This window comes from Chiloscyllium plagiosum, unplaced genomic scaffold (genome assembly GCF_037043375.1).
Source record: "Chiloscyllium plagiosum isolate Xiang-an unplaced genomic scaffold, Cpla_swu_hap1 HiC_scaffold_46, whole genome shotgun sequence".
In the NCBI taxonomy this organism is placed as follows: domain Eukaryota; kingdom Metazoa; phylum Chordata; class Chondrichthyes; order Orectolobiformes; family Hemiscylliidae; genus Chiloscyllium; species Chiloscyllium plagiosum.
Window position 1 is genome coordinate 1,975,214 of NW_028270184.1, and position 27,495 is coordinate 2,002,708.

The 27,495-nt window shown below is 51.8% G+C and overlaps 1 protein-coding gene across 2 annotated transcripts in view; it reads right to left on the reverse strand.

Annotated features, from left to right (window-relative positions):
* Window positions 1–27,495, reverse strand: part of pacs1b (phosphofurin acidic cluster sorting protein 1b) — a 103,536-nt gene that overhangs the window by 14,448 nt on the left and 61,593 nt on the right. For both annotated transcript variants that reach the window (XM_087983556.1, XM_087983557.1), the window contains exons 16-19: window positions 9,758–9,912; window positions 4,896–5,006; window positions 3,883–3,985; window positions 3,744–3,786 (exon numbers count right to left, since the gene is read on the reverse strand). In XM_087983556.1, coding sequence (XP_087839682.1) covers window positions 3,744–3,786; window positions 3,883–3,985; window positions 4,896–5,006; window positions 9,758–9,912 — 412 coding nt within the window. The remainder of the gene's footprint in view (window positions 1–3,743; window positions 3,787–3,882; window positions 3,986–4,895; window positions 5,007–9,757; window positions 9,913–27,495) is intronic.

A 27,495-nucleotide genomic window follows, 5' to 3' on the forward strand; every position in this document is an offset into this window, starting at 1 on the left:
ACAGAGAGAGAGAGAGAGAGAGGGCGCAGGGGTGGGGAGTGAGGGGGAGACAGAGAGGGGAGCAAGACAGAGATAGAGGCTGAGGAGGGGAGAGGGAGGGCAAGGGTAAATAGAAGCAGGGACGGGGAGAGAGAGTGAGAGAGCACACACACTTCCTGGTGTCCCTGTGGGAGAGATGGAGCGGGCGTTTGTTGGTCCATGTGTGTAGAGTCATAGAGCTGTACAGCACAGAAACAGACCCTTCGGCCCAACCTGTCCATGCCGACCAGATATCCCAACCCAATCTAGTCCCACCTGCCAGCACCCGGCCCATATCCCTCCAAACCCTTCCTATTCATATACCCATCCAAATGCCTCTTAAATGTTGCAATTGTACCAGCCTCCACCACTTCCTCTGGCAGCTCATTCCATACACGTACCACTCTCTGTGTGAAAAAGTTGCCCCTTAGGTCTCTTTTATATCTTTCCCCTCTCACCCTAAACCTATGCCCTCTAGTTCTAGACTCCCCGACCCCAGGGAAAAGACTTTGTCTATTTATCTTATCCATGCCCCTCATTACTTTATAAACCTCTATACGGTCACCCCTCAGCCTCCGACACTCCAGGGAAAACAGCCCCAGCCTGTTCAGCCTCTCCCTGTAGCTCAGATCCTCCCACCCTGGCAACATCCTTATAAATCTTTTCTGAACCCTTTCAAGTTTCATAACATCTTTCCGATCGGAAGGAGACCAGAATTGCACACAATATTCTAACAGTGGCCTAACCAATGTCCTGTACAGCCGCAACATGACCTCCCAACTCCTGTACTCAATACTCTGACCAATAAAGGAAAGCATACCAAACGCCTTCTTCACTATCCTATCTACCTGCAACTCCACTCTCAAGGAGCTATGAACCTGCACTCCAAGGTCTCTTTGTTCAGCAACACTCCCTAGGACCTTACCATTAAGTGTATAAGTCCTGCTAAGATTTGTTTTCCCAAAATGCAGCACCTCACATTTATCTGAATTAAACTCCATCTGCCACTTCTCAGCCCATTGGCCCATCTGGTCCAGATCCTGTTGTAATCTGAGATAACCCTCTTCACTGTCCACTACACCTCCAATTTTGGCGTCATCTGCGAACTTACTAACTGTACCTCTTATGCTCACATCCAAACCATTTATGTAAATGACAAAAAGTAGAGGGCCCAGCACCGATCCTTGTGGCACTCCACTGGTCACAGGCCTCCAGTCTGAAAAACAACCCTCCACCACCACCCTCTGTCTTCTACCTTTGAGCCAGTTCTGTATCCAAATGGCTAGTTCTCCCTGTATTCCATGAGATCTAACCTTGCTAATCAGTCTCCCATGGGGAACCTTGTCGAACGCCTTACTGAAGCCCATATAGATCACATCTATTGCTCTGCCCTTATCAATCCTCTTTGTTACTTCTTCAAAAACCTCAATCAAGTTTATGAGACATGATTTCCCACACACAAAGCCATATTGACTATCCCGAATCAGTCCTTGCCTTTCCAAATACATGTACACCCTGTCCCTCAGGATTCCCTCCAACAACTTGCCCACCACCGAGGTCAGGCTCACCGGTCTATAGTTCCCTGGCTTGTCTTTACTGCCCTTCTTAAACAGTGGCACCACATTTGCCAACTTCCAGTCTTGTGGCACCTCACCTGTGACTATCGATGATACAAATATCTCAGTAAGAGGCCCAGCAATCACTTCTCTAGCTTCCCACAGAGTTCTCGGGTACACCTGATCAGGTCCTGGGGATTTATCCACCTTTAACCGTTTCAAGGCATCCAGCACCACCTCCTCCGTAATATGGATATTTTTCCAGATGTCACTATCCATTTCCCCACAATCTATATCTTCCAAGCCCTTCTCCACAGTAAACACTGATATAAAATACTCGTTTATTATCTCCCCCAATTCCTGTGTCAGAGGCTGAGAGGTGACCTTATAGAGGTTTACAAAATTATGAGGGGCATGGATAGGATAAATAGACAAAGTATTTTCCCTGGGGTGGGGGAGTCCAGAACTTGAGAGCATAGGTTTAGGGTGAGAGGGGAAAGATATAAAAGAGACCTAAGGGGTAACTGTTTCACACAGAGGGTGGTATGTATATGGAATGAGCTGCCAGAGGAAGTGGTGGAGGCTGGTACAATTGCAACATTTAAGAGGCATTTGGATGGGTATATGAATAGGAAGGGTTTGGAAGGATATGGGCCGGGTGCTGGCCAGTGGGACTAGATTGGGTTGGGATATCTGGGTCAGCATGGACGGGTTGGGCCGAAGGGTCTGTTTCCATGCTGTACGTCTCTGTGACTCTCTGACATAGGCTGCCTTGCTGATCTTTGATGGGTGAAAGTGAGGACGGCAGATGCTGGAGATTAGAGTCGAGAGTGTGTTGCTGGAAAAGCACAGCAGGTCAGGCAGCATCCGAGAAGCAGGAGAATCGACATTTCGGGCAAAAGCCTTTAATGTATTTATAAAACCCTTTGGATTATCCTTAACTCTATTTGCCAAAGCTATCTCATGTCCCCTTTCTGTCTTCTGGATTTCCCTCTTAATCATACCCCTACTGCCTTTATACTCTTCCAATATAGAACATTCCAGCGCAGTACAGGCCCTTTGGCCCTCAATGTTGCACTGACCTGTGAAACCAATTTGAAGCCTATCTAATTTACACTATTCCATTTTCATCCATATGCCTATCCAATGACCATTTAAATGCCCTTAAAGTCGGCACGTCCAACACCTGTGCAGGCAGGCCATTCCACATCCCTACTATTCTCTGAGTAAAGAAAGTACCTCTAACATCTGTCCTATATCTATCACCCCTCAATTTAAAGCTATGCCCCCTCGTGCTCGCTGTCACCACACTTGGAAAAAGGCTCTCCCTGTCCACGCTATCTAACCCTCTGATTATCTTATATGTCTCTATTAAGTCATCTCTCAACCTCCTTCTCTCTAACGAAAACAGCCTCAAATCCTTCAGCCTTTCCTCATAAGACCTCCCCTCCATACCAGGCAACATCCTGGTAAATCTCCTCTGAACCCTTTCCAAAGCTTCCACATCCTTCCTATAATGCGGTGACCAGAACTGTACACAATACTCCAATGAGGCCGTACCAGAGTTTTGTACAGCTGCAGCTTGACCTCATGGTTCCAAAACCCAATCTCTCCACTAATAAAAGCTAACACACCGTATGACTTCTTAACAGCCCTATCAAGCTGGATGACAAATTTGAGGGATCTGTGTACATATACACAGAGATCTCTCTGCTCATCTACACTTCTAAGGATTCACTCGATCTGTCCTGCCTATACCTGACATATGCTTCCTTTTTCTTAACCAAAACCTCAATTTCTTTAGTCATCCAGCATTCCCTATACCTACCAGCTTTCCCTTTCACCCTAACAGGAATATACTGTCTCTGGATTCTCATTGTCTCATTTCTGAAGGCTTCCCATTTTTCAGCCGTAACTTTACCTGTGAACATCTGCCCCCAATCAGCTTTTGAAAGTTCTTATCTAATATCTGTGTGTGTGAGAGAGTGTGTTTGACAGAACGCGTTCGTGTCTGTAGAGAGAGAGTGTCTGTATGTGTGAATGTGAGTGTATGAGAGAGAGAGGACAGAGAAAGTGTGTGTGTGTGTGTCTGTCTGACAGTGCCTGACCAGACCCAGAGCAGCTCTCTTCCCTGAAGCCTGTGTAAGAGTCTGGGGTTGAAATACTCACTCCAACAAAGGGAATAAATTTCTGATAGGAGTCGTCTTCATGGCTGTGGGAAGAAACAGGGAGTTAGAGAATCTGCAGCAGGTCAGACAGCTGGTGAGCACTAGTAAATAATGAGATCCACGTGTGGCTGTGTCCCTACCTCTTGTGCTTGCAAGTCAGCATGGCCTCAGCTATCGGGAGCTGGAGAGAAACGTGTGCTCCTGAAATATACTGCATGATCCGTCCGACCACATCCAGCGCATCTAGAGGCAACAATTAAACCCCCCAGTGAAGGACTTTTGTCCCACAATCAAGAGGTTGACAACTGAATTCCCCTGGAAGGCGCACCAAAGCCCTCACACACAAAGCAGGAGAGACCAGACTCCAACCTGAGACAGAGACGGAGAGGGAGAGAGACAGAAAGAGAGAGAAAGATACAGAGCAAGAAAGATACAGGGAAAGCGCCAAAGAAAGCGAGATACAGAGAGATACAGAGGGACAGAGAGAGAGACTTCACTTGACAAAGGAGCAGCGCTCCATAAGCTTGTGATTTTGAATAAAGTTGTTGGATTATAGCCTGGTGTCATGTGACTTCTGATCTTGTCCATCCCAGTCCAGCACCAGCACCAGCACATCAGGGAGAGACAGAGACAGAGCGAAGGAGATACAGGAAAAGAGAGAGAGAGAGAGAGAGAGAGAGAGAATATAGGGGGAGAGAGATACTGAGAGAGACAGAGCATGAGAGAGAGAGACAAAGTGAGAGTTAGAGAGAGCAAGAGAAACGTGGAAACACAGCAAGAAACAGATACAGAGAAACGGACAGAAAAGCTGAGAGTGGGAGAGAGCAATTGGGAGGGGGCTGGGGTAGAGATGGAGTGGGATAGAGGGATAGGAGAAAGAGAAAGAAGACAGAGGGAGGTGGGAAAGAGGGTGGGGCAGAGATGGAGGGGAGGAGGGGCAAGAGAGGGAAGGGGTAGAAAGGGAGAGGGTAAAGAACGAGGGTATTGAGAGAGAGGGGGTAGAGAGGGAGGGAGTAAGGAGGAAGTGGGTAGAGAGGGAGGGGAGGAAAGAGTCACCGAGGGAGAGAGTGACAGAGGAATGGATTCCCCAAGCGACAGAGCCCCCAAACCAACCCTGATGAGAGAGAATTGCAGGCTGCCCCGGCGGGTGTACCTGTGGTGGGAGTCTCAGTCTTGGTGAAGACCTCTGTCCAGGCAGGGTCAAGGAACAGGCTGCTGTACTTGCTGTCCACAGATGCCATGTACCGTGCGACAGGGTGGGACCCTGGGGGAGAAGGGACAGAGGACAGATGTCAGAGAGAGAGAGAGAGAGACACCCCCCAGAGACAGAGAGATCCTCAATAAGGGCACCCCCAAAACACAGTGAGAGACCCCCAAAAGAGACACCCTCCAGAGAGAGAGACCCCACACAGAGACCTTCTCAGAGAGAGTTAGAGGCCCCCTCATAGCGACTTCCCCAGAGAGAGAGAGAGAGAGACCACCCCCATTGAGAGACACTCCCAGAGAGAGAGAGAGACCACCCCCATTGAGAGACACTCCCAGAGAGAGAGAGACCAGCCCCATAGAGAGACACTCCCAGAGAGAGAGAATACCCCCATAGAGACATCCCCAGAGAGAGAGAGAGACCACCCCCAGAGAGAGACACTCCCAGAGAGAGAGAGAGAGCCCCCATAGAGAGACACTCCCAGAGAGAGAGAGACCACCCCCATTAAGAGACACTCCCAGAGAGAGAGAGAGAGAAGCCCCCCATAGAGAGACACTCCCAGAGAGAGAGAACACCCCCATAGAGACATCCCCAGAGAGAGAGAGAGAGACCACCCCCATAGAGAGACACTCCCAGAGAGATAGAGAGAGAGAGACCACCCCCATAGAGAGACATCCCCAGAGAGAGAGACCACCCCCAGAGAGAGACACTCCCAGAGAGAGAGAGAGACCACCCCCATAGAGACATCCCCAGAGAGAGAGAGAGACCACCCCCAGAGAGAGACACTCCCAGAGAGAGAGAGAGAGAGAGAGAGAGACCACCCCCATAGAGAGACACTCCCAGAGAGAGAGAGACCACCCCCATAGAGAGACATCCCCAGAGAGAGAGAGACCACCCCAGAGAGAGAGACTCCCAGAGAGAGAGAGACCACCCCCATAGAGAGACACTCCCAGAGAGATAGAGAGAGAGAGACCACCCCCATAGAGAGACATCCCCAGAGAGATAGAGAGAGAGACCACCCCCATAGAGAGACATCCCCAGAGAGAGAGACCACCCCCATAGAGACATCCCCAGAGAGAGAGAGAGAGAGAGAGAGAGAGAGAACACCCCCATAGAGAGACACTCCCAGAGAGTGGGAGAGACCACCCCCAGAGAGAGACACTCCCAGAGAGAGAGACCACCCCCATAGAGAGACACTCCCAGAGAGAGAGAGAGAGACCACCCCCAGAGAGAGAGACTCCCAGAGAGAGAGAGAGAGACCACCCCCAGAGAGAGACACTCCCAGAGAGAGAGACCACCCCCATAGAGAGACACTCCCAGAGAGAGAGAGAGAGACCACCCCCAGAGAGAGACACTCCCAGAGACAGTGAGAGAGACCACCCCCAGAGAGAGACACTCCCAGAGAGAGAGACCACCCCCATAGAGAGACACTCCCAGAGAGAGAGAGAGAGACCACCCCCATAGAGAGACACTCCCAGAGAGAGTGAGAGAGACCACCCCCAGAGAGAGACACTCCCCGAGAGAGAGAGAGACCACCCCCATAGAGAGACACTCCCAGAGAGTGGGAGAGACCACCCCCAGAGAGAGACACTCCCAGAGAGAGAGACCACCCCCATAGAGAGACACTCCCAGAGAGAGAGAGAGAGACCACCCCCATAGAGAGACACTCCCAGAGAGAGTGAGAGAGACCACCCCCAGAGAGAGACACTCCCCGAGAGAGAGAGAGAGACCCACCCCCAGAGAGAGACACTCCCAGAGAGAGAGAGAGAGAGACCACCCCCATAGAGAGACACTCCCAGAGAGAGAGAGAGAGACCACCCCCAGAGAGAGACACTCCCAGAGAGAGAGAGAGAGACCACCCCCAGAGAGAGACACTCCCAGAGAGAGAGAGAGACCACCCCCATAGAGAGACACTCCCAGAGAGTGAGACCACCCCCATAGAGAGACACTCCCAGAGAGAGAGAGAGAGAGAACACCCCCAGAGAGAGACACTCCCAGAGAGAGAGACCACCCCCATAGAGAGACACTCCCAGAGAGAGAGAGACCACCTCCATAGAGAGACAGTCCCAGAGAGAGAGAGAGTGCCCCCCCATAGAGAGACACTCATAGAGAGAGAGAGAGACCACCCCCATAGAGAGACACTCCCAGAGAGAGGGAGAGACCACCCCCATTGAGAGACACTCCCAGAGAGAGAGAGACCAGCCCCATAGAGAGACACTCCCAGAGAGAGAGAATACCCCCATAGAGACATCCCCAGAGAGAGAGAGAGACCACCCCCAGAGAGAGACACTCCCAGAGAGAGAGAGAGAGCCCCCATAGAGAGACACTCCCAGAGAGAGAGAGACCACCCCCATTGAGAGACACTCCCAGAGAGAGAGAGAGAGAGAAGCCCCCCATAGAGAGACACTCCCAGAGAGAGAGAACACCCCCATAGAGACATCCCCAGAGAGAGAGAGAGAGACCACCCCCATAGAGAGACACTCCCAGAGAGATAGAGAGAGAGAGACCACCCCCATAGAGAGACATCCCCAGAGAGAGAGACCACCCCCAGAGAGAGACACTCCCAGAGAGAGAGAGAGACCACCCCCATAGAGACATCCCCAGAGAGAGAGAGAGACCACCCCCAGAGAGAGACACTCCCAGAGAGAGAGAGAGAGAGAGAGAGAGACCACCCCCATAGAGAGACACTCCCAGAGAGAGAGAGAGAGACCACCCCCATAGAGAGACATCCCCAGAGAGAGAGAGACCACCCCAGAGAGAGAGACTCCCAGAGAGAGAGAGACCACCCCCATAGAGAGACACTCCCAGAGAGATAGAGAGAGAGAGAGACCACCCCCATAGAGAGACTTCCCCAGAGAGATAGAGAGAGAGACCACCCCCATAGAGAGACACTCCCAGAGAGAGAGACCACCCCCATAGAGACATCCCCAGAGAGAGAGAGAGAGAGAGAGAGAGAGAGAGAGAGAGAACACCCCCATAGAGAGACACTCCCAGAGAGTGGGAGAGACCACCCCCAGAGAGAGACACTCCCAGAGAGAGAGACCACCCCCATAGAGAGACACTCCCAGAGAGAGAGAGAGAGACCACCCCCAGAGAGAGACACTCCCAGAGAGAGAGAGAGAGACCACCCCCAGAGAGAGACACTCCCAGAGAGAGAGACCACCCCCATAGAGAGACACTCCCAGAGAGAGAGAGAGAGACCACCCCCAGAGAGAGACACTCCCAGAGAGAGAGACCACCCCCATAGAGAGACACTCCCAGAGAGAGAGAGAGAGACCACCCCCATAGAGAGACACTCCCAGAGAGAGTGAGAGAGACCACCCCCAGAGAGAGACACTCCCCGAGAGAGAGAGAGACCACCCCCATAGAGAGACACTCCCAGAGAGTGGGAGAGACCACCCCCAGAGAGAGACACTCCCAGAGAGAGAGAGACCACCCCCATAGAGAGACACTCCCAGAGAGAGAGAGAGAGAGAGACCACCCCCATAGAGAGACACTCCCAGAGAGAGTGAGAGAGACCACCCCCAGAGAGAGACACTCCCCGAGAGAGAGAGAGAGACCACCCCCAGAGAGAGACACTCCCAGAGAGAGAGAGAGAGAGAGACCACCCCCATAGAGAGACACTCCCAGAGAGAGAGAGAGAGACCACCCCCAGAGAGAGACACTCCCAGAGAGAGAGAGAGACCACCCCCATAGAGAGACACTCCCAGAGAGTGAGACCACCCCCATAGAGAGACACTCCCAGAGAGAGAGAGAGAGAGAACACCCCCAGAGAGAGACACTCCCAGAGAGAGAGACCACCCCCATAGAGAGACACTCCCAGAGAGAGAGAGACCACCTCCATAGAGAGACAGTCCCAGAGAGAGAGAGAGTGCCCCCCCATAGAGAGACACTCATAGAGAGAGAGAGAGACCACCCCCATAGAGAGACACTCCCAGAGAGAGTGAGAGAGGGAGAGACCACCCCCATAGAGAGACACTCCCAGAGAGAGAGAGAGAGAGCCCCCCCATAGAGACACTCTCCCCGAGAGAGAGAGAGCCCCCATAGAGACATCCCCAGAGAGAGAGAGACCACCCCCATAGAGAGACACTCCCAGAGAGAGAGAGAGAGAGACCACCCCCATAGAGAGACACCCCCAGAGAGAGAGAGAGACCACCCCCTTAGAGAGACACTCCCAGAGAGAGAGAGAGAGAGACCACCCCCAGAGAGAGACACTCCCAGAGAGAGAGAGAGAGAGAGACCACCCCCATAGAGAGACACTCCGAGAGAGAGAGAGAGAGAGAGAGAGAGAGACCACCCCCATAGAGAGACACTCCCAGAGAGAGAGAGAGACCACCCCCATAGAGAGACACTCCCAGAGAGAGAGAGACCACCCCCAGAGAGAGACACTCCCAGAGAGAGAGAGAGACCACCCCCATAGAGAGACAATCCCAGAGAGAGAGAGAGACCACCTCCATAGAGAGACATCCCCAGAGAGAGAGAGAGAGACCACCCCCAGAGACACTCCCAGAGAGAGAGAGAGAGAGACCACCCCCATAGAGATACATCCCCAGAGAGAGAGAGAGACCACCCCCAGAGAGAGACACTCCCAGAGAGAGAGAGAGAGAGACCACCCCCAGAGAGAGACACTCCCAGAGAGAGAGACAGAGAGAGAGAGAGACACCCTCCCAAATACACAGAGCCACCTGCTGACAGAGATCCCCCCCACATATCATCTCAGTCATGTGCTTTCCCTCCCCCTCCCACTGACCTCCCCCAGCCTGCCAGGGAAGAGGCCAAAATGGGTGGGATGGTAACAGAGGCTCTCTCACCCAGGGGCACAATGAGGATCCGGAGGTAGTTGAGCCAATCTGACGTCTTATTGGCAAGCTGTTCCACGAAGAATCTGAGGATGGCACTGACATAGCTCTGTCCCCCAACGGCCACCACCTTCACTGGCCGAGGCATCTGGGCATTACAGTTACAGCTGGGCAGGGTACAAAAGGGGGATGCAGTTGACAATGGGATAAGAGCTTGAAACTCCAAACCCCAGAACTGACCCTCTGAACCTGGCCCTCCCTGACCACCAAACCACCAAGGTATGATCACAGTGTAGAGAATGTTCACCGTCGACAGCATGGACACAGGGAAGCGTATGGGCACCGTGTACTGCGAGGACACTGTGTAGCATATGGTCACCACATAGAATATGGTCATCACGTAGAGAATGGTCACCATTTAGGGAATGGTCACTGTGTAGGGAATGGTCACTGTGTAGGGAATGGTCACTGTGTAGGGTATGGTCACTGTGTAGGGAATGGTCACCGTGTAGGGAATGGTCACCGTGTAGGGTATGGTCACTGTGTAGGGAATGGTCACCGTGTAGGGTATGGTCACTGTGTAGGGAATGGTCACTGTGTAGGGAATGGTCACCGTGTAGGGAATGGTCACCGTGTAGGGGATGGTCACCGTGTAGGGAATGGTCACCGTGTAGGGTATGGTCACTGTGTAGGGAATGGTCACCGTGTAGGGAATGGTCACCGTGTAGGGTATGGTCACCGTGTAGGGAATGGTCACCGTGTAGGGAATGGTCACCGTGTAGGGGATGGTCACCGTGTAGGGTATGGTCACCGTGTAGGGAATGGTCACTGTGTAGGGAATGGTCACTGTGTAGGGAATGGTCACCGTGTAGGGAATGGTCACCGTGTAGGGTATGGTCACTGTGTAGGGTATGGTCACCGTGTAGGGAATGGTCACCGTGTAGGGTATGGTCACCGTGTAGGGGATGGTCACCGTGTAGGGTATGGTCACCGTGTAGGGAATGGTCACCGTGTAGGGTATGGTCACCGTGTAGGGTATGGTCACCGTGTAGGGGATGGTCACCGTGTAGGGAATGGTCACTGTGTAGGGAATGGTCACTGTGTAGGGAATGGTCACCGTGTAGGGAATGGTCACTGTGTAGGGTATGGTCACTGTGTAGGGAATGGTCACTGTGTAGGGAATGGGCACCGTGTAGGGAATGGTCACCGTGTAGGGTATGGTCACCGTGTAGGGAATGGTCACTGTGTAGGGAATGGTCACTGTGTAGGGAATGGTCACTGTGTAGGGTATGGTCACCGTGTAGGGTATGGTCACCGTGTAGGGTATGGTCACCGTGTAGGGTATGGTCACTGTGTAGGGAATGGTCACCGTGTAGGGTATGGTCACCGTGTAGGGTATCGTCACCGTGTAGGGAATGGTCACCGTGTAGGGAATGGTCACTGTGTAGGGAATGGTCACCGTGTAGGGAATGGTCACTGTGTAGGGAATGGTCACTGTGTAGGGTATGGTCACTGTGTAGGGTATGGTCACTGTGTAGGGAATGGTCACCGTGTAGGGTATGGTCACTGTGTAGGGAATGGTCACTGTGTAGGGTATGGTCACTGTGTAGGGAATGGTCACTGTGTAGGGAATGGTCACCGTGTAGGGTATGGTCACTGTGTAGGGAATGGTCACTGTGTAGGGAATGGTCACCGTGTAGGGAATGGTCACCGTGTAGGGTATCGTCACCGTGTAGGGAATGGTCACTGTGTAGGGAATGGTCACTGTGTCGGGAATGGTCACTGTGTAGGGAATGGTCACCGTGTAGGGAATGGTCACTGTGTAGGGTATGGTCACTGTGTAGGGTATGGTCACTGTGTAGGGAATGGTCACTGTGTAGGGAATGGTCACCGTGTAGGGAATGGTCACTGTGTAGGGAATGGTCACTGTGTAGGGAATGGTCACTGTGTAGGGTATGGTCACTGTGTAGGGAATGGTCACCGTGTAGGGTATCGTCACCGTGTAGGGAATGGTCACTGTGTAGGGAATGGTCACTGTGTCGGGAATGGTCACTGTGTAGGGAATGGTCACCGTGTAGGGTATGGTCACCGTGTAGGGAATGGTCACTGTGTAGGGAATGGTCACTGTGTAGGGAATGGTCACTGTGTAGGGAATGGTCACCGTGTAGGGAATGGTCACCGTGTAGGGAATGGTCACTGTGTAACGTATGGTCACCGTGTAGGGTATGGTCACCGTGTAGGGAATGGTCACCGTGTAGGGTATGGTCACTGTGTAGGGTATGGTCACTGTGTAGGGAATGGTCACTGTGTAGGGAATGGTCACCGTGTAGGGAATGGTCACTGTGTAGGGAATGGTCACCGTGTAGGGTATGGTCACCGTGTAGGGAATGGTCACCGTGTAGGGTATGGTCACTGTGTAGGGAATGGTCACCGTGTAGGGAATGGTCACCGTGTAGGGTATGGTCACTGTGTAGGGTATGGTCACCGTGTAGGGTATGGTCACCGTGTAGGGTATGGTCACTGTGTAGGGTATGGTCACCGTGTAGGGAATGGTCACCGTGTAGGGAATGGTCACTGTGCAGGGTATGGTCACAGTGTAGGGAATGGTCACTGTGTAGGGAATGGTCACTGTGTAGGGAATGGTCACTGTGTAGGGTATGGTCACTGTGTCGGGAATGGTCACCGTGTAGGGTATGGTCACCGTGTAGGGTATGGTCACTGTGTAGGGAATGGTCACTGTGTAGGGTATGGTCACTGTGTAGGGTATGGTCACCGTGTAGGGAATGGTCACCGTGTAGGGAATGGTCACTGTGCAGGGTATGGTCACAGTGTAGGGAATGGTCACTGTGTAGGGTATGGTCACCGTGTAGGGAATGGTCACTGTGTAGGGTATGGTCACTGTGTAGGGAATGGTCACTGTGTAGGGTATGGTCACTGTGTAGGGTATGGTCACTGTGTAGGGAATGGTCACTGTGTAGGGTATGGTCACTGTGTAGGGTATGGTCACCGTGTAGGGTATGGTCACTGTGTAGGGAATGGTCACCGTGTAGGGAATGGTCACCGTGTAGGGTATGGTCACTGTGTAGAGTATGGTCACCGTGTAGGGTATCGTCACCGTGTAGGGAATGGTCACCGTGTAGGGTATGGTCACTGTGTAGGGAATGGTCACCGTGTAGGGTATGGTCACCGTGTAGGGAATGGTCACTGTGTAGGGAATGGTCACCGTGTAGGGAATGGTCACTGTGTAGGGTATGGTCACTGTGTAGGGAATGGTCACTGTGTAGGGTATGGTCACTGTGTAGGGTATGGTCACTGTGTAGGGAATGGTCACTGTGTAGGGAATGGTCACCGTGTAGGGTATGGTCACTGTGTAGGGAATGGTCACTGTGTAGGGAATGGTCACTGTGTAGGGTATGGTCACTGTGTAGGGAATGGTCACTGTGTAGGGAATGGTCACCGTGTAGGGTATGGTCACTGTGTAGGGAATGGTCACTGTGTAGGGAATGGTCACTGTGTAGGGAATGGTCACCGTGTAGGGAATGGTCACCGTGTAGGGTATCGTCACCGTGTAGGGAATGGTCACTGTGTAGGGTATGGTCACTGTGTAGGGAATGGTCACTGTGTAGGGAATGGTCACCGTGTAGGGAATGGTCACTGTGTAGGGAATGGTCACTGTGTCGGGAATGGTCACTGTGTAGGGAATGGTCACCGTGTAGGGTATGGTCACCGTGTAGGGTATGGTCACTGTGTAGGGAATGGTCACCGTGTAGGGAATGGTCACTGTGTAACGTATGGTCACCGTGTAGGGTATGGTTACTGTGTAGGGAATGGTCACCGTGTAGGGTATGGTCACTGTGTAGGGAATGGACACCGTGTAGGGTATGGTCACTGTGTAGGGTATGGTCACCGTGTAGGGAATGGTCACCGTGTAGGGAATGGTCACTGTGTAGGGTATGGTCACTGTGTAGGAACGGTCACTGTGTAGGGTATGGTCACTGTGTAGGGTATGGTCACTGTGTAGGGAATGGTCACTATGTAGGGAATGGTCACCGTGTAGGGAATGGTCACTGTGTAGGGTATGGTCACTGTGCAGGGAATGGTCACCGTGTAGGGAATGGTCACCGTGTAGGGAATGGTCACTGTGTAGGGTATGGTCACTGTGTAGGGAATGGTCACTGTGTAGGGAATGGTCACCGTATAGGGTATGGTCACTGTGTAGGGAATGGTCACTGTGTAGGGAATGGTCACTTTGTAGGGAATGGTCACTGTGTAGGGTATGGTCACTGTATAGGGAATGGTCACTGTGTAGGGTATGGTCACTGTGTGGGGAACGGTCACCGTGTAGGGAATGGTCACTGTGTAGGGAATGGTCACCGTGTAGGGTATGGTCACCGTGTAGGGAATGGTCACTGTGTAGGGAATGGTCACCGTGTAGGGTATGGTCACCGTGTAGGGAATGGTCACTGTGTAGGGTATGGTCACTGTGTAGGGAATGGTCACTGTGTAGGGAATGGTCACCGTGTAGGGTATGGTCACCGTGTAGGGAATGGTCACTGTGTAGGGTATGGTCACTGTGTAGGGTATGGTCACCGTGTGGGGAATGGTCACTGTGTAGGGAATGGTCACTGTGTAGGGAAAGGTCACTGTGTAGGGTATGGTCACTGTGTAGGGAATGGTCACTGTGTAGGGTATGGTCACTGTGTAGGGAATGGTCACTGTGTAGGGTATGGTCACTGTGTAGGGAATGGTCACTGTGTAGGGTATGGTCACTGTGTAGGGAATGGTCACCGTGTAGGGTATGGTGACTGTGTAGGGAATGGTCACTGTGTAGGGTATGGCCACTGTGTAGGGTATGGTCACTGTGTAGGGTATGGTCACCGTGTAGGGAATGGTCACTGTGTAGGGTATGGTCACTGTGTAGGGAATGGTCACCGTGTAGGGTATGGTCACTGTGTAGGGTATGGTCACTGTGTAGGGAATGGTCACTGTGTAGGGTATGGTCACTGTGTAGGGAATGGTCACCGTGTAGGGTATGGTCACTGTGTAGGGTATGGTCACTGTGTACCGAATGGTCACTGTGTAGGGTATGGTCACTGTGGAGGGTATGGTCACTGTGTAGGGAATGGTCATCTTGTAGGGTATGGTCACTGTGTAGGGAATGGTCACTGTGTAGGGAATGGTCACTGTGTAGGGAATGGTCATCTTGTAGGGTATGGTCACTGTGTAGGGAATGGTCACCGTGTAGGGTATGGTCACTGTGTAGGGAATGGTCACTGTGTAGAGAATGGTCACTGTGTAGGGTATGGTCACTGTGTAGGGAATGGTCACTGTGTAGGGTATGGTCACTGTGTAGGGAATGGTCACTGTGCAGGGAATGGTCACCGTGTAGGGTATGGTCACTGTGTGGGGTATGGTCACTGTGTAGGGAATGGTCACCGTGTAGGGTATGGTCACTGTGTAGGGAATGGTCGCCGTGTAGGGTATAGTCACTGTGTAGGGAATGGTAACCGTGTAGGGAATGGTCACTGTGTAGGGTATGGTCAATGTTTCGGGAATGGTCACTGTGTGGGGTATGGTCACTGTGTAGGGAATGGTCACTGTGTAGAGAATGGTCACTGTGTAGGGAATGGTCACTGTGTAGGGAATGGTCACCGTGTAGGGTATGGTCACTGTGTAGGGAATGGTCACTGTGTAGGGAATGGTCACTGTGTAGGGTATGGTGACTGTGTAGGGAATGGTCATCGTGTAGGGAATGGTCACTGTGTAGGGAATGGTCACTGTGTAGGGAATGGTCACCGTGTCGGGTATGGTCACCGTGTAGGGAATGGTCACTGTGTAGGGAATGGTCACTGTGTAGGGTATGGTCACTGTGTAGGGAATGGTCACCGTGTAGGGAATGGTCACTGTGTAGGGTATGGTCACTGTGTAGGGAATGGTCACCGTGTAGGGAATGGTCACTGTGTAGGGTATGGTCACTGTGTAGGGAATGGTCACCGTGTAGGGAATGGTCACCGTGTCGGGTATGGTCACCGTGTAGGGAATGGTCACTGTGTAGGGTATGGTCACTGTGTAGGGTATGGTCACTGTGTAGGGTATGGTCACCCTGTAGGGAATGGTCACTGTGTAGGGAATGGTCACCGTGTCGGGTATGGTCACCGTGTAGGGAATGGTCACCGTGTAGGGAATGGTCACTGTGTAGGGAATGGTCACTGTGTAGGGAATGGTCACCCTGTAGGGAATGGTCACTGTGTAGGGTATGGTCACTGTGTAGGGAATGGTCACCGTGTAGGGTATGGTCACTGTGTAGGGAATGGTCACTGTGTAGGGAATGGTCACTGTGTAGGGTATGGTCACCGTGTCGGGTATGGTCACCGTGTAGGGTATGGTCACTGTGTAGGGAATGGTCACTGTGTAGGGTATGGTCACCGTGTAGGGTATGGTCACTGTGTAGGGAATGGTCACTGTGTAGGGAATGGTCACCGTGTAGGGTATGGTCACCGTGTAGGGTATGGTCACCGTGTAGGGAATGGTCACTGTGTAGGGTATGGTCACCGTGTCGGGTATGGTCACCGTGTAGGGAATGGTCACTGTGTAGGGAATGGTCACTGTGTAGGGAATGGTCACTGTGTAGGGTATGGTCACCGTGTAGGGAATGGTCACTGTGTAGGGTATGGTCACTGTGTAGGGAATGGTCACTGTGTAGGGTATGGTCACTGTGTAGGGTATGGTCACTGTGTAGGGAATGGTCACAGTGTAGGGTATGGTCACCGTGTAGGGTATGGTCACCGTGTAGGGAATGGTCACCGTGTAGGGAATGGTCACTGTGTAGGGTATGGTCACCGTGTAGGGTATGGTCACCGTGTAGGGAATGGTCACTGTGTAGGGTATGGTCACTGTGTAGGGAATGGTCACCGTGTAGGGTATGGTCACCGTGTCGGGTATGGTCACCGTGTAGGGTATGGTCACCGTGTAGGGAATGGTCACTGTGTAGGGTATGGTCACCGTGTCGGGTATGGTCACCGTGTAGGGAATGGTCACTGTGTAGGGAATGGTCACTGTGTAGGGTATGGTCACCGTGTAGGGAATGGTCACTGTGTAGGGAATGGTCACTGTGTAGGGTATGGTCACTGTGTAGGGAATGGTCACTGTGTAGGGAATGGTCACTGTGTAGGGTATGGTCACTGTGTAGGGTATGGTCATCGTGTAGGGAATGGTCACTGTGTAGGGTATGGTCACTGTGTAGGGAATGGTCACCGTGTAGGGTATGGTCACTGTGTAGGGTATGGTCACTGTGTAGGGAATGGTCACTGTGTAGGGTATGGTCACTGTGTAGGGTATGGTCACTGTGTAGGGAATGGTCACTGTGTAGGGAATGGTCACTGTGTAGGGTATGGTCACTGTGTAGGGAATGGTCACCGTGTAGGGAATGGTCACTGTGTAGGGTATGGTCACCGTGTAGGGTATGGTCACCGTGTAGGGAATGGTCACTGTGTAGGGTATGGTCACTGTGTAGGGAATGGTCACCGTGTAGGGAATGGTCACCGTGTCGGGTATGGTCACCGTGTAGGGTATGGTCACCGTGTAGGGAATGGTCACTGTGTAGGGTATGGTCACTGTGTAGGGAATGGTCACTGTGTAGGGAATGGTCACTGTGTAGGGTATGGTCACCGTGTAGGGTATGGTCACTGTGTAGGGCATGGTCACTGTGTAGGGTATGGTCACCGTGTAGGGTATGGTCACCGTGTAGGGTATGGTCACTGTGTAGAGAATGGTCACTGTGTAGGGAATGGTCACCCTGTAGGGTATGGTCACCGTGTAGGGTATGGTCACTGTGTAGGGTATGGTCACCGTGTAGGGTATGGTCACCGTGTAGGGAATGGTCACTGTGTAGGGAATGGTCACCGTGTAGGGTATGGTCACTGTGTAGAGAATGGTCACTGTGTAGGGAATGGTCACCCTGTAGGGTATGGTCACCGTGTAGGGTATGGTCACTGTGTAGGGTATGGTCACCGTGTAGGGAATGGTCACTGTGTAGGGAATGGTCACTGTGTAGGGAATGGTCACCGTGTAGGGAATGGTCACTGTGTAGGGAATGGTCACTGTGTAGGGTATGGTCACTGTGTAGGGTATGGTCACCGTGTAGGGAATGGTCACTGTGTGGAGAATGGTCACTGTGTAGGGAATGGTCACTGTGTAGGGTATGGTCACCGTGTAGGAAATGGTCACCGTGTAGGGTATGGTCACTGTGTAGAGAATGGTCACTGTGTAGGGTATGGTCACTGTGTAGGGAATGGTCACCGTGTAGGGTATGGTCACTGTGTAGGGAATGGTCACTGTGTAGGGTATGGTCACTGTGTAGGGTATGGTCACCGTGTAGGGAATGGTCACTGTGTAGGGAATGGTCACTGTGTAGGGAATGGTCACCGTGTAGGGTATGGTCACTGTGTAGGGTATGGTCACTGTGTAGGGTATGGTCACCGTGTAGGGAATGGTCACTGTGTAGGGAATGGTCACTGTGTAGGGTATGGTCACTGTGTAGGGAATGGTCACTGTGTAGGGAATGGTAACCGTGTAGGGAATGGTCACTGTGTAGGGAATGGTCACTGTGTAGGGTATGGTCACCGTGTAGGGAATGGTCACCGTGTAGGGTATGGTCACTGTGTAGGGAATGGTCACCGTGTAGGGAATGGTCACCGTGTAGGGTATGGTAACTGTGTAGAGAATGGTCACTGTGTAGGGTATGGTCACTGTGTAGAGAATGGTCACCGTGTAGGGTATGGTCACTGTGTAGGGTATGGTCACTGTGTAGGGTATGGTCACTGTGTAGGGAATGGTCACTGTGTAGGGTATGGTCACTGTGTAGAGAATGGTCACTGTGTAGGGTATGGTCACTGTGTAACGTATGGTCACCGTGTAGGGTATGGTCACCGTGTAGGGAATGGTCACCGTGTAGGGTATGGTCACTGTGTAGGGTATGGTCACTGTGTAACGTATGGTCACCGTGTAGGGTATGGTCACCGTGTAGGGAATGGTCACTGTGTAGGGTATGGTCACTGTGTAGAGAATGGTCACTGTGTAGGGTATGGTCACTGTGTAATGTATGGTCACTGGGTAGGGTATGGTCACTGTGTAGGGTATGGTCACTGTGTAGGGTATGGTCACCGTGTAGGGAATGGTCACTGTGTAGGGAATGGTCACCGTGTAGGGAATGGTCACTGTGTAGGGTATGGTCACTGTGTAGAGAATGGTCACTGTGTAGGGAATGGTCACTGTGTAGGGAATGGTCACTGTGTAGGGAATGGTCACCGTGTAGGGTATGGTCACCGTGTAGGGAATGGTCACCGTGTAGGGTATGGTCACTGTGTAGGGAATGGTCACTGTGTAGGGTATGGTCACTGTGTAGGGTATGGTCACCGTGTAGGGTATGGTCACTGTGTAGGGTATGGTCACTGTGTAGGGTATGGTCACTGTGTAGGGAATGGTCACCGTGTAGGGAATGGTCACCGTGTAGGGTATGGTCACTGTGTAGGGAATGGTCACCGTGTAGGGAATGGTCACTGTGTAGGGAATGGTCACTGTGTAGGGTATGGTCACTGTGTAGGGTATGGTCACTGTGTAGGGTATGGTCACTGTGTCGAGAATGGTCACTGTGTAGGGAATGGTCACTGTGTAGGGTATGGTCACTGTGTAGGGTATGGTCACTGTGTAGGGAATGGTCACTGTGTAGGGTATGGTCACCGTGTAGAGAATGGTCACTGTGTAGGGAATGGTCACTGTGTAGAGAATGGTCACTGTGTAGGGTATCGTCACTATGTAGGGTATGGTCACTGTGTAGGGTATGGTCACTGTGTAGGGTATGGTCACTGTGTAGAGAATGGTCACTGTGTGGGGTATGGTCACTGTGTAGGGTATGGTCACTGTGTAGGGTATGGTCACTGTGTAGGGTATGGTCACCGTGTAGGGAATGGTCACTGTGTAGAGAATGGTCACTGTGTGGGGTATGGTCACTGTGTAGGGTATGGTCACTGTGTAGGGTATGGTCACCGTGTAGGGAATGGTCACCGTGTAGGGTATGGTCACTGTGTAGGGTATGGTCACCGTGTAGGGTATGGTCACTGTGTAGGGTATGGTCACTGTGTAGGGAATGGTCACTGTGTAGAGAATGGTCACTGTGTAGGGAATGGTCACTGTGTAGGGTATGGTCACTGTGTACTGTATGGTCACTGTGTAGGGAATGGTCACCGTGTAGGGTATGGTCACTGTGTAGGGGATGGTCACTGTGTAGGGAATGGTCACCGTGTAGGGAATGGTCACTGTGTAGGGTATGGTCACTGTGTAGGGTATGGTCACTGTGTAGGGAATGGTCACTGTGTAGGGTATGGTCACCGTGTAGGGTATGGTCGCCGTGTAGGGAATGGTCACCGTGTAGGGAATGGTCACTGTGTAGGGAATGGTCACTGTGTAGGGAATGGTCACTCTGTTGGGAATGGTCACTGTGTAGGGTATGGTCACTGTGTAGGGAATGGTCACCGTGTAGGGAATGGTCACTGTGTAGGGTATGGTCACAGTGTAGGGTATGGTCACTGTGTAGGGTATGGTCACCGTGTAGGGAATGGTCACCGTGTAGGGTATGGTCACTGTGTAGGGTATGGTCACTGTGTAGGGAATGGTCACCGTGTAGGGTATGGTCACTGTGTAGGGCATGGTCACTGTGTAGGGTATGGTCACTGTGTAGGGTATGGTCACTGTGTAGGGTATGGTCACCGTGTAGGGAATGGTCACTGTGTAGGGAATGGTCACTGTGTAGGGTATGGTCACTGTGTAGGGTATGGTCACTGTGTAGGGAATGGTCACTGTGTAGGGTATGGTCACTGTATAGGGAATGGTCACCCTGTAGGGTATGGTCACCGTGTAGGGTATGGTCCCTGTGTAGGGTATGGTCACTCTGTTGGGAATGGTCACTGTGTAGGGAATGGTCACTGTGTAGGGAATGGTCACTGTGTAGAGAATGGTCACTGTGTAGGGAATGGTCACTGTGTAGAGAATGGTCACTGTGTAGGGTATGGTCAATGTTTCGGGAATGGTCACCGTGTAGGGAATGGTCACTGTGTAGGGTATGGTCACTGTGTAGGGAATGGTCACTGTGTAGGGTATGGTCACTGTCTAGGGAATGGTCACTGTGTAGGGAATGGTCACTGTGTAGGGTATGGTCACCGTGTAGGGAATGGTCACTGTGTAGGGAATGGTCACCGTGTAGGGAATGGTCACCGTGTAGGGAATGGTCACTGTGTAGGGTATGGTCAATGTTTCGGGAATGGTCACTGTGTGGGGTATGGTCACTGTGTAGGGAATGGTCACCGTGTAGGGTATGGTCACTGTGTAGGGTATGGTCACTGTGTGGGGTATGGTCACTGTGTAGTGAATGGTCACTGTGTAGGGTATGGTCACTGTGTAGGGTATGGTCACTGTGTAGAGAATGGTCACCGTGTAGGGTATGGTCACTGTGTAGAGAATGGTCACTGTGTAGGGTATGGTCACTGTGTAGGGTATGGTCACCGTGTAGGGAATGGTCACTGTGTAGGGAATGGTCACTGTGTAGGGTATGGTCACTGTGTAGGGTATGGTCACCGTGTAGGGTATGGTCCCTGTGTAGGGAATGGTCACTGTGTAGGGTATGGTCACTGTGTAGGGTATGGTCACTGTGTAGAGAATGGTCACCGTGTAGGGTATGGTCACTGTGTAGGGAATGGTCACTGTGTAGGGAATGGTCACTGTGTAGGGTATGGTCACTGTGTAGAGAATGGTCACTGTGTAGGGTATGGTCACCGTGTAGGGTATGGTCCCTGTGTAGGGAATGGTCACTGTGTAGGGTATGGTCACTGTGTAGGGTATGGTCACTGTGTAGGGTATGGTCATCGTGTAGGGAATGGTCACTGTGTAGGGTATGGTCACCGTGTAGGGAATGGTCACTGTGTAGGGAATGGTTACTGTGTAGGGTATGGTCACTGTGTAGGGTATGGTCACTGTGTAGGGAATGGTCACCGTGTAGGGTATGGTCACCGTGTAGGGTCTGGTCACTGTGTAGGGAATGGTCACTGTGTAGGGAATGGTCACTGTGTAGAGTATGGTCACTGAGCAGGGAATGGTCACTGTGTAGGGTATGGTCACTGTGTAGGGTATGGTTACTGTGTAGGGAATGGTCACTGTGTAGGGTATGGTCACTGTGTAGAGAATGGTCACCGTGTAGGGAATTGTCACTGTGTAGGTTATGGTCACTGTGTAGGGTATGGTCACTGTGTAGGGAATGGTCACCGTGTAGGGTATGGTCACCGTGTAGGGAATGGTCACTGTGTAGGGAATGGTTACTGTGTAGGGAATGGTTACTGTGTAGGGTATGGTCACTGTGCAGGGAATGGTCACCGTGTAGGGAATGGTCACCGTGTAGGGAATGGTCACTGTGTAGGGAATGGTTACTGTGTAGGGAATGGTTACTGTGTAGGGTATGGTCACTGTGCAGGGAATGGTCACCGTGTAGGGAATGGTCACTGTGTAGGGTATGGTCACTGTGTAGGGTATGGTCACTGTGTAGGGAATGGTCACTGTGTAGGGTATGGTCACCGTGTAGGGTATGGTCACTGTGTAGAGAATGGTCACTGTGTAGGGTATGGTCACTATGTAGGGTATGGTCACTGTGTAGGGAATGGTCACTGTGTAGGGAATGGTCACCGTGTAGGGTATGGTCACCGTGTAGGGTATGGTCACCGTGTAGGGAATGGTCACTGTGTAGGGAATGGTCACTGTGTAGGGTATGGTCACTGTGTAGGGTATGGTCACTGTGTAGAGAATGGTCACTGTGTAGGGTATGGTCACTATGTAGGGTATGGTCACTGTGTAGGGAATGGTCACTGTGTAGGGAAAGGTCACTGTGTAGGGAATGGTCACTGTGTAGGGAAAGGTCACTGTGTAGGGAATGGTCACCGTGTAGGGAATGGTCACTGTGTAGGGTATGGTCAATGTTTCGGGAATGGTCACTGTGTAGGGTATGGTCACTGAGCAGGGAATGGTCACTGTGTAGGGTATGGTCACTGTGTAGGGAATGGTCACTGTGTAGGGAATGGTCACTGTGTAGGGTATGGTGACTGTGTAGGGAATGGTCACTGTGTAGGGTATGGTCACTGTGTAGAGAATGGTCACTGTGTAGGGTATGGTCACTGTGTAGGGTATGGTCACTGTGTCGAGAATGGTCACTGTGTCGAGAATGGTCACCGTGTAGGGAATGGTCACTGTGTAGGGTATGGTCACTGTGTAGAGAATGGTCACTGTGTAGGGTATGGTCACTGTTTAGGGTATGGTCACTGTGTAGGGAATGGTCACTGTGTAGGGAATGGTCACTGTGTAGGTTATGGTCACTGTGTCGAGAATGGTCACTGTGTCGAGAATGGTCACCGTGTAGGGAATGGTCACCGTGTAGGGAATGGTCACCGTGTAGGGAATGGTCACTGTGTAGGGTATGGTCACCGTGTAGGGAATGGTCACCGTGTAGGGAATGGTCACTGTGTAGGGTATGGTCACTGTGTAGGGTATGGTCACCGTGTAGGGAATGGTCACTGTGTAGGGTATGGTCACTGTGTAGGGGATGGTCACCGTGTAGGGAATGGTCACTGTGTAGGGTATGGTCACTGTGTAGGGAATGGTCACTGTGTAGGGTATGATCACTGTGTAGGGAATGGTCACTGTGTAGGGAATGGTCACCGTGTAGGGTATGGTCACTGTGTGGGGTATGGTCACTGTGTAGGGTATGTTCACTGTGTAGGGTATGGTCACCGTGTAGGGAATGGTCACTGTGTAGGGAATGGTCACTGTGTAGGGTATGGTCACTGTGTAGGGAATGGTCACTGTGTAGGGTATGGTCACCGTGTAGGGTATGGTCACTGTGTAGGGAATGGTCACTGTGTAGGGTATGGTCACTGTGTAGGGTATGTTCACTGTGTAGGGTATGGTCACCGTGTAGGGAATGGTCACTGTGTAGGGTATGGTCACTGTGTAGGGAATGGTCACTGTGTAGGGTATGGTCACTGTGTAGGGTATGGTCACTGTGTAGGGAATGGTCACTGTGTAGGGAATGGTCACCGTGTAGGGTATGGTCACTGTGTAGGGAATGGTCACCGTGTAGGGTATGGTCACCGTGTAGGGAATGGTCACCGTGTAGGGAATGGTCACTGTGTAGGGAATGGTCACTGTGTAGGGTATGGTCACTGTGTAGGGAATGGTCACTGTGTAGGGAATGGTCACTGTGTAGGGTATGGTCACTGTGTAGGGAATGGTCACTGTGTAGGGAATGGTCACTGTGTAGGGTATGGTCACTGTGTAGGGAATGGTCACCGTGTAGGGTATGGTCACTGTGTAGGGTGTGGTCACTGTGTAGGGTATGGTCACCGTGTAGGGAATGGTCACTATGTAGGGTATGGTCACTGTGTAGGGAATGGTCACTGTGTAGGGTAAGGTCACTGTGTAGGGTATGGTCACTGTGTAGGGAATGGTCACCGTGTAGGGAATGGTCACTGTGTAGGGTATGGTCAATGTTTCGGGAATGGTCACTGTGTAGGGTATGGTCACTGAGCAGGGAATGGTCACTGTGTAGGGTATGGTCACTGTGTAGGGAATGGTCACTGTGTAGGGAATGGTGACTGTGTAGGGAATGGTCACTGTGTAGGGTATGGTCACTGTGTAGGGAATGGTCACTGTGTAGGGAATGGTCACCGTGTAGGGTATGGTCACTGTGTAGAGAATGGTCACTGTGTAGGGAATGGTCACTGTGTAGGGTATGGTCACTGTGTCGAGAATGGTCACTGTGTCGAGAATGGTCACCGTGTAGGGAATGGTCACTGTGTAGGGTATGGTCACTGTGTAGAGAATGGTCACTGTGTAGAGAATGGTCACTGTGTAGGGTATGGTCACTGTTTAGGGTATGGTCACTGTGTAGGTTATGGTCACTGTGTCGAGAATGGTCACTGTGTCGAGAATGGTCACCGTGTAGGGAATGGTCACCGTGTAGGGAATGGTCACTGTGTAGGGAATGGTCACCCTGTAGGGTATGGTCACTGTGTAGGGTATGTTCACTGTGTAGGGTATGGTCACTGTGTAGGGTATGGTCACTGTGTAGGGAATGGTCACTGTGTAGGTTATGGTCACTGTGTAGGGAATGGTCACTGTGTAGGGAATGGTCACTGTGTAGGGTATGGTCACCGTGTACGGCATGGTCACTGCGTAGGGTATGGTCACTGTGTAGGGAATGGTCACTGTGTAGGGAATGGTCACTGTGTAGGGTATGGTCACTGTGTAGGGAATGGTCACCGTGTAGGGAATGGTCACTGTGTAGGGTATGGTCACTGTGTAGGGAATGGTCACTGTGTAGGGAATGGTCACTGTGTAGGGTATGGTCACCGTGTACGGCATGGTCACTGCGTAGGGTATGGTCACTGTGTAGGGAATGGTCACCGTGTAGGGTATGGTCACTGTGTATGGTGTGGTCACTGTGTAGGGATTGGTCACTGTGTAGGGAATGGTCACTGTGTAGGGTATGGTCACCGTGTAGGGAATGGTCACCGTGTAGGGAATGGTCACCGTGTAGGGTATGGTCACTGTGTAGGGTATGGTCACTGTGTAGGGAATGGTCACCGTGTAGGGAATGGTCACCGTGTAGGGTATGGTCACTGTGTAGGGAATGGTCACTGTGTAGGGTATGGTCACAGTGTAGGGTATGGTCACTGTGTAGGGAATGGTCACCGTGTAGGGTATGGTCACTGTGTAGGGTATGGTCACTGTGTAGGGTATGGTCACTGTGTAGGGAATGGTCACTGTGTAGGGTATGGTCACAGTGTAGGGTATGGTCACTGTGTAGGGTATGGTCACTGTGTAGGGAATGGTCACCGTGTAGGGTATGGTCCCTGTGTAGGGTATGGTCACTGTGTAGGGTATGGTCACTGTGTAGGGTATGGTCCCTGTGTAGGGTATGGTCACTGTGTAGGGTATGGTCACTGTGTAGGGTATGGTCACAGTGTAGGGTATGGTCACTGTGTAGGGTATGGTCACAGTGTAGGGTATGGTCACTGTGTAGGGTATGGTCACTGTGTAGGGAATGGTCACCGTGTAGGGTATGGTCATTGTGTAGGGAATGGTCACTGTGTAGGGTATGGTCACTGTGTAGGGTATGGTCACTGTGTAGGGAATGGTCACCGTGTAGGGAATGGTCACCGTGTAGGGTATGGTCACTGTGTAGGGAATGGTCACCGTGTAGGGAATGGTCACTGTGTAGGGTATGGTCACTGTCTAGGGTATGGTCACTGTGTAGGGTATGGTCACTGTGTAGGGAATGGTCACTGTGTAGAGAATGGTCACTGTGTAGGGAATGGTCACTGTGTAGGGTATGGTCACTGTGTAGGGTATGGTCACTGTGTAGGGAATGGTCACTGTGTAGAGAATGGTCACTGTGTAGGGTATGGTCACTGTCTAGGGTATGGTCACTGTGTAGGGAATGGTCACTGTGTAGAGAATGGTCACTGTGTAGGGAATGGTCACTGTGTAGGGTATGGTCACTGTGTAGGGTATGGTCACTGTGTAGGGAATGGTCACCGTGTAGGGTATGGTCACTGTGTAGGGTATGGTCACCGTGTAGGGTATGGTCACCGTGTAGGGGATGGTCACTGTGTAGGGTATGGTCACCGTGTAGGGTATGGTCACTGTGCAGGGTATGGTCACCGTGTAGGGTATGGTCACTGTGTAGGGAATGGTCACCATGTAGGGTATGGTCACTGTGCAGGGTATGGTCACCGTGTAGGGTATGGTCACCGTGTCGGGAATGGTCACTGTGTAGGGTATGGTCACTGTGTAGGGTATGGTCACTGTGCAGGGTATGGTCACCGTGTAGGGTATGGTCACTGTGTAGGGAATGGTCACTGTGTAGGGTATGGTCACTGTGTAGGGTATGGTCACTGTGTAGGGAATGGTCACTGTGTAGGGTATGGTCACCGTGTAGGGAATGGTCACTGTGTAGGGAATGGTCACTGTGTAGGGTATGGTCACCGTGTAGGGAATGGTCACTGTGTAGGGAATGGTCACTGTGTAGGGAATGGTCACTGTGTAGGGAAAGGTCACTGTGTAGGGTATGGTCACCGTGGAGGGTATGGTCACCGTGTAGGGAATGGTCACTGTGTAGGGTATGGTCACCGTGTAGGGAATGGTCACTGTGTAGGGAATGGTCACCGTGTAGGGAATGGTCACTGTGTAGGGAATGGTCACTGTGTAGGGAATGGTTACTGTGTAGGGTATGGTCACTGTGTAGGGTATGGTCACTGTGTAGGGAATGGTCACCGTGTAGGGTATGGTCACCGTGTAGGGTATGGTCACCGTGTAGGGAATGGTCACTGTGTAGGGTATGGTCACCGTGTAGGGTATGGTCACTGTGTAGAGAATGGTCACTGTGTAGGGTATGGTCACTATGTAGGGAATGGTCACTGTGTAGGGAATGGTCACTGTGTAGGGAATGGTCACTGTGTAGGGAAAGGTCACTGTGTAGGGAATGGTCACTGTGTAGGGAATGGTCACCGTGTAGGGTATGGTCACTGTGTAGGGAATGGTCACTGTGTAGGGAAAGGTCACTGTGTAGGGAAAGGTCACTGTGTAGGGAATGGTCACTGTGTAGGGAATGGTCACTGTGTAGGGAAAGGTCACTGTGTAGGGAATGGTCACTG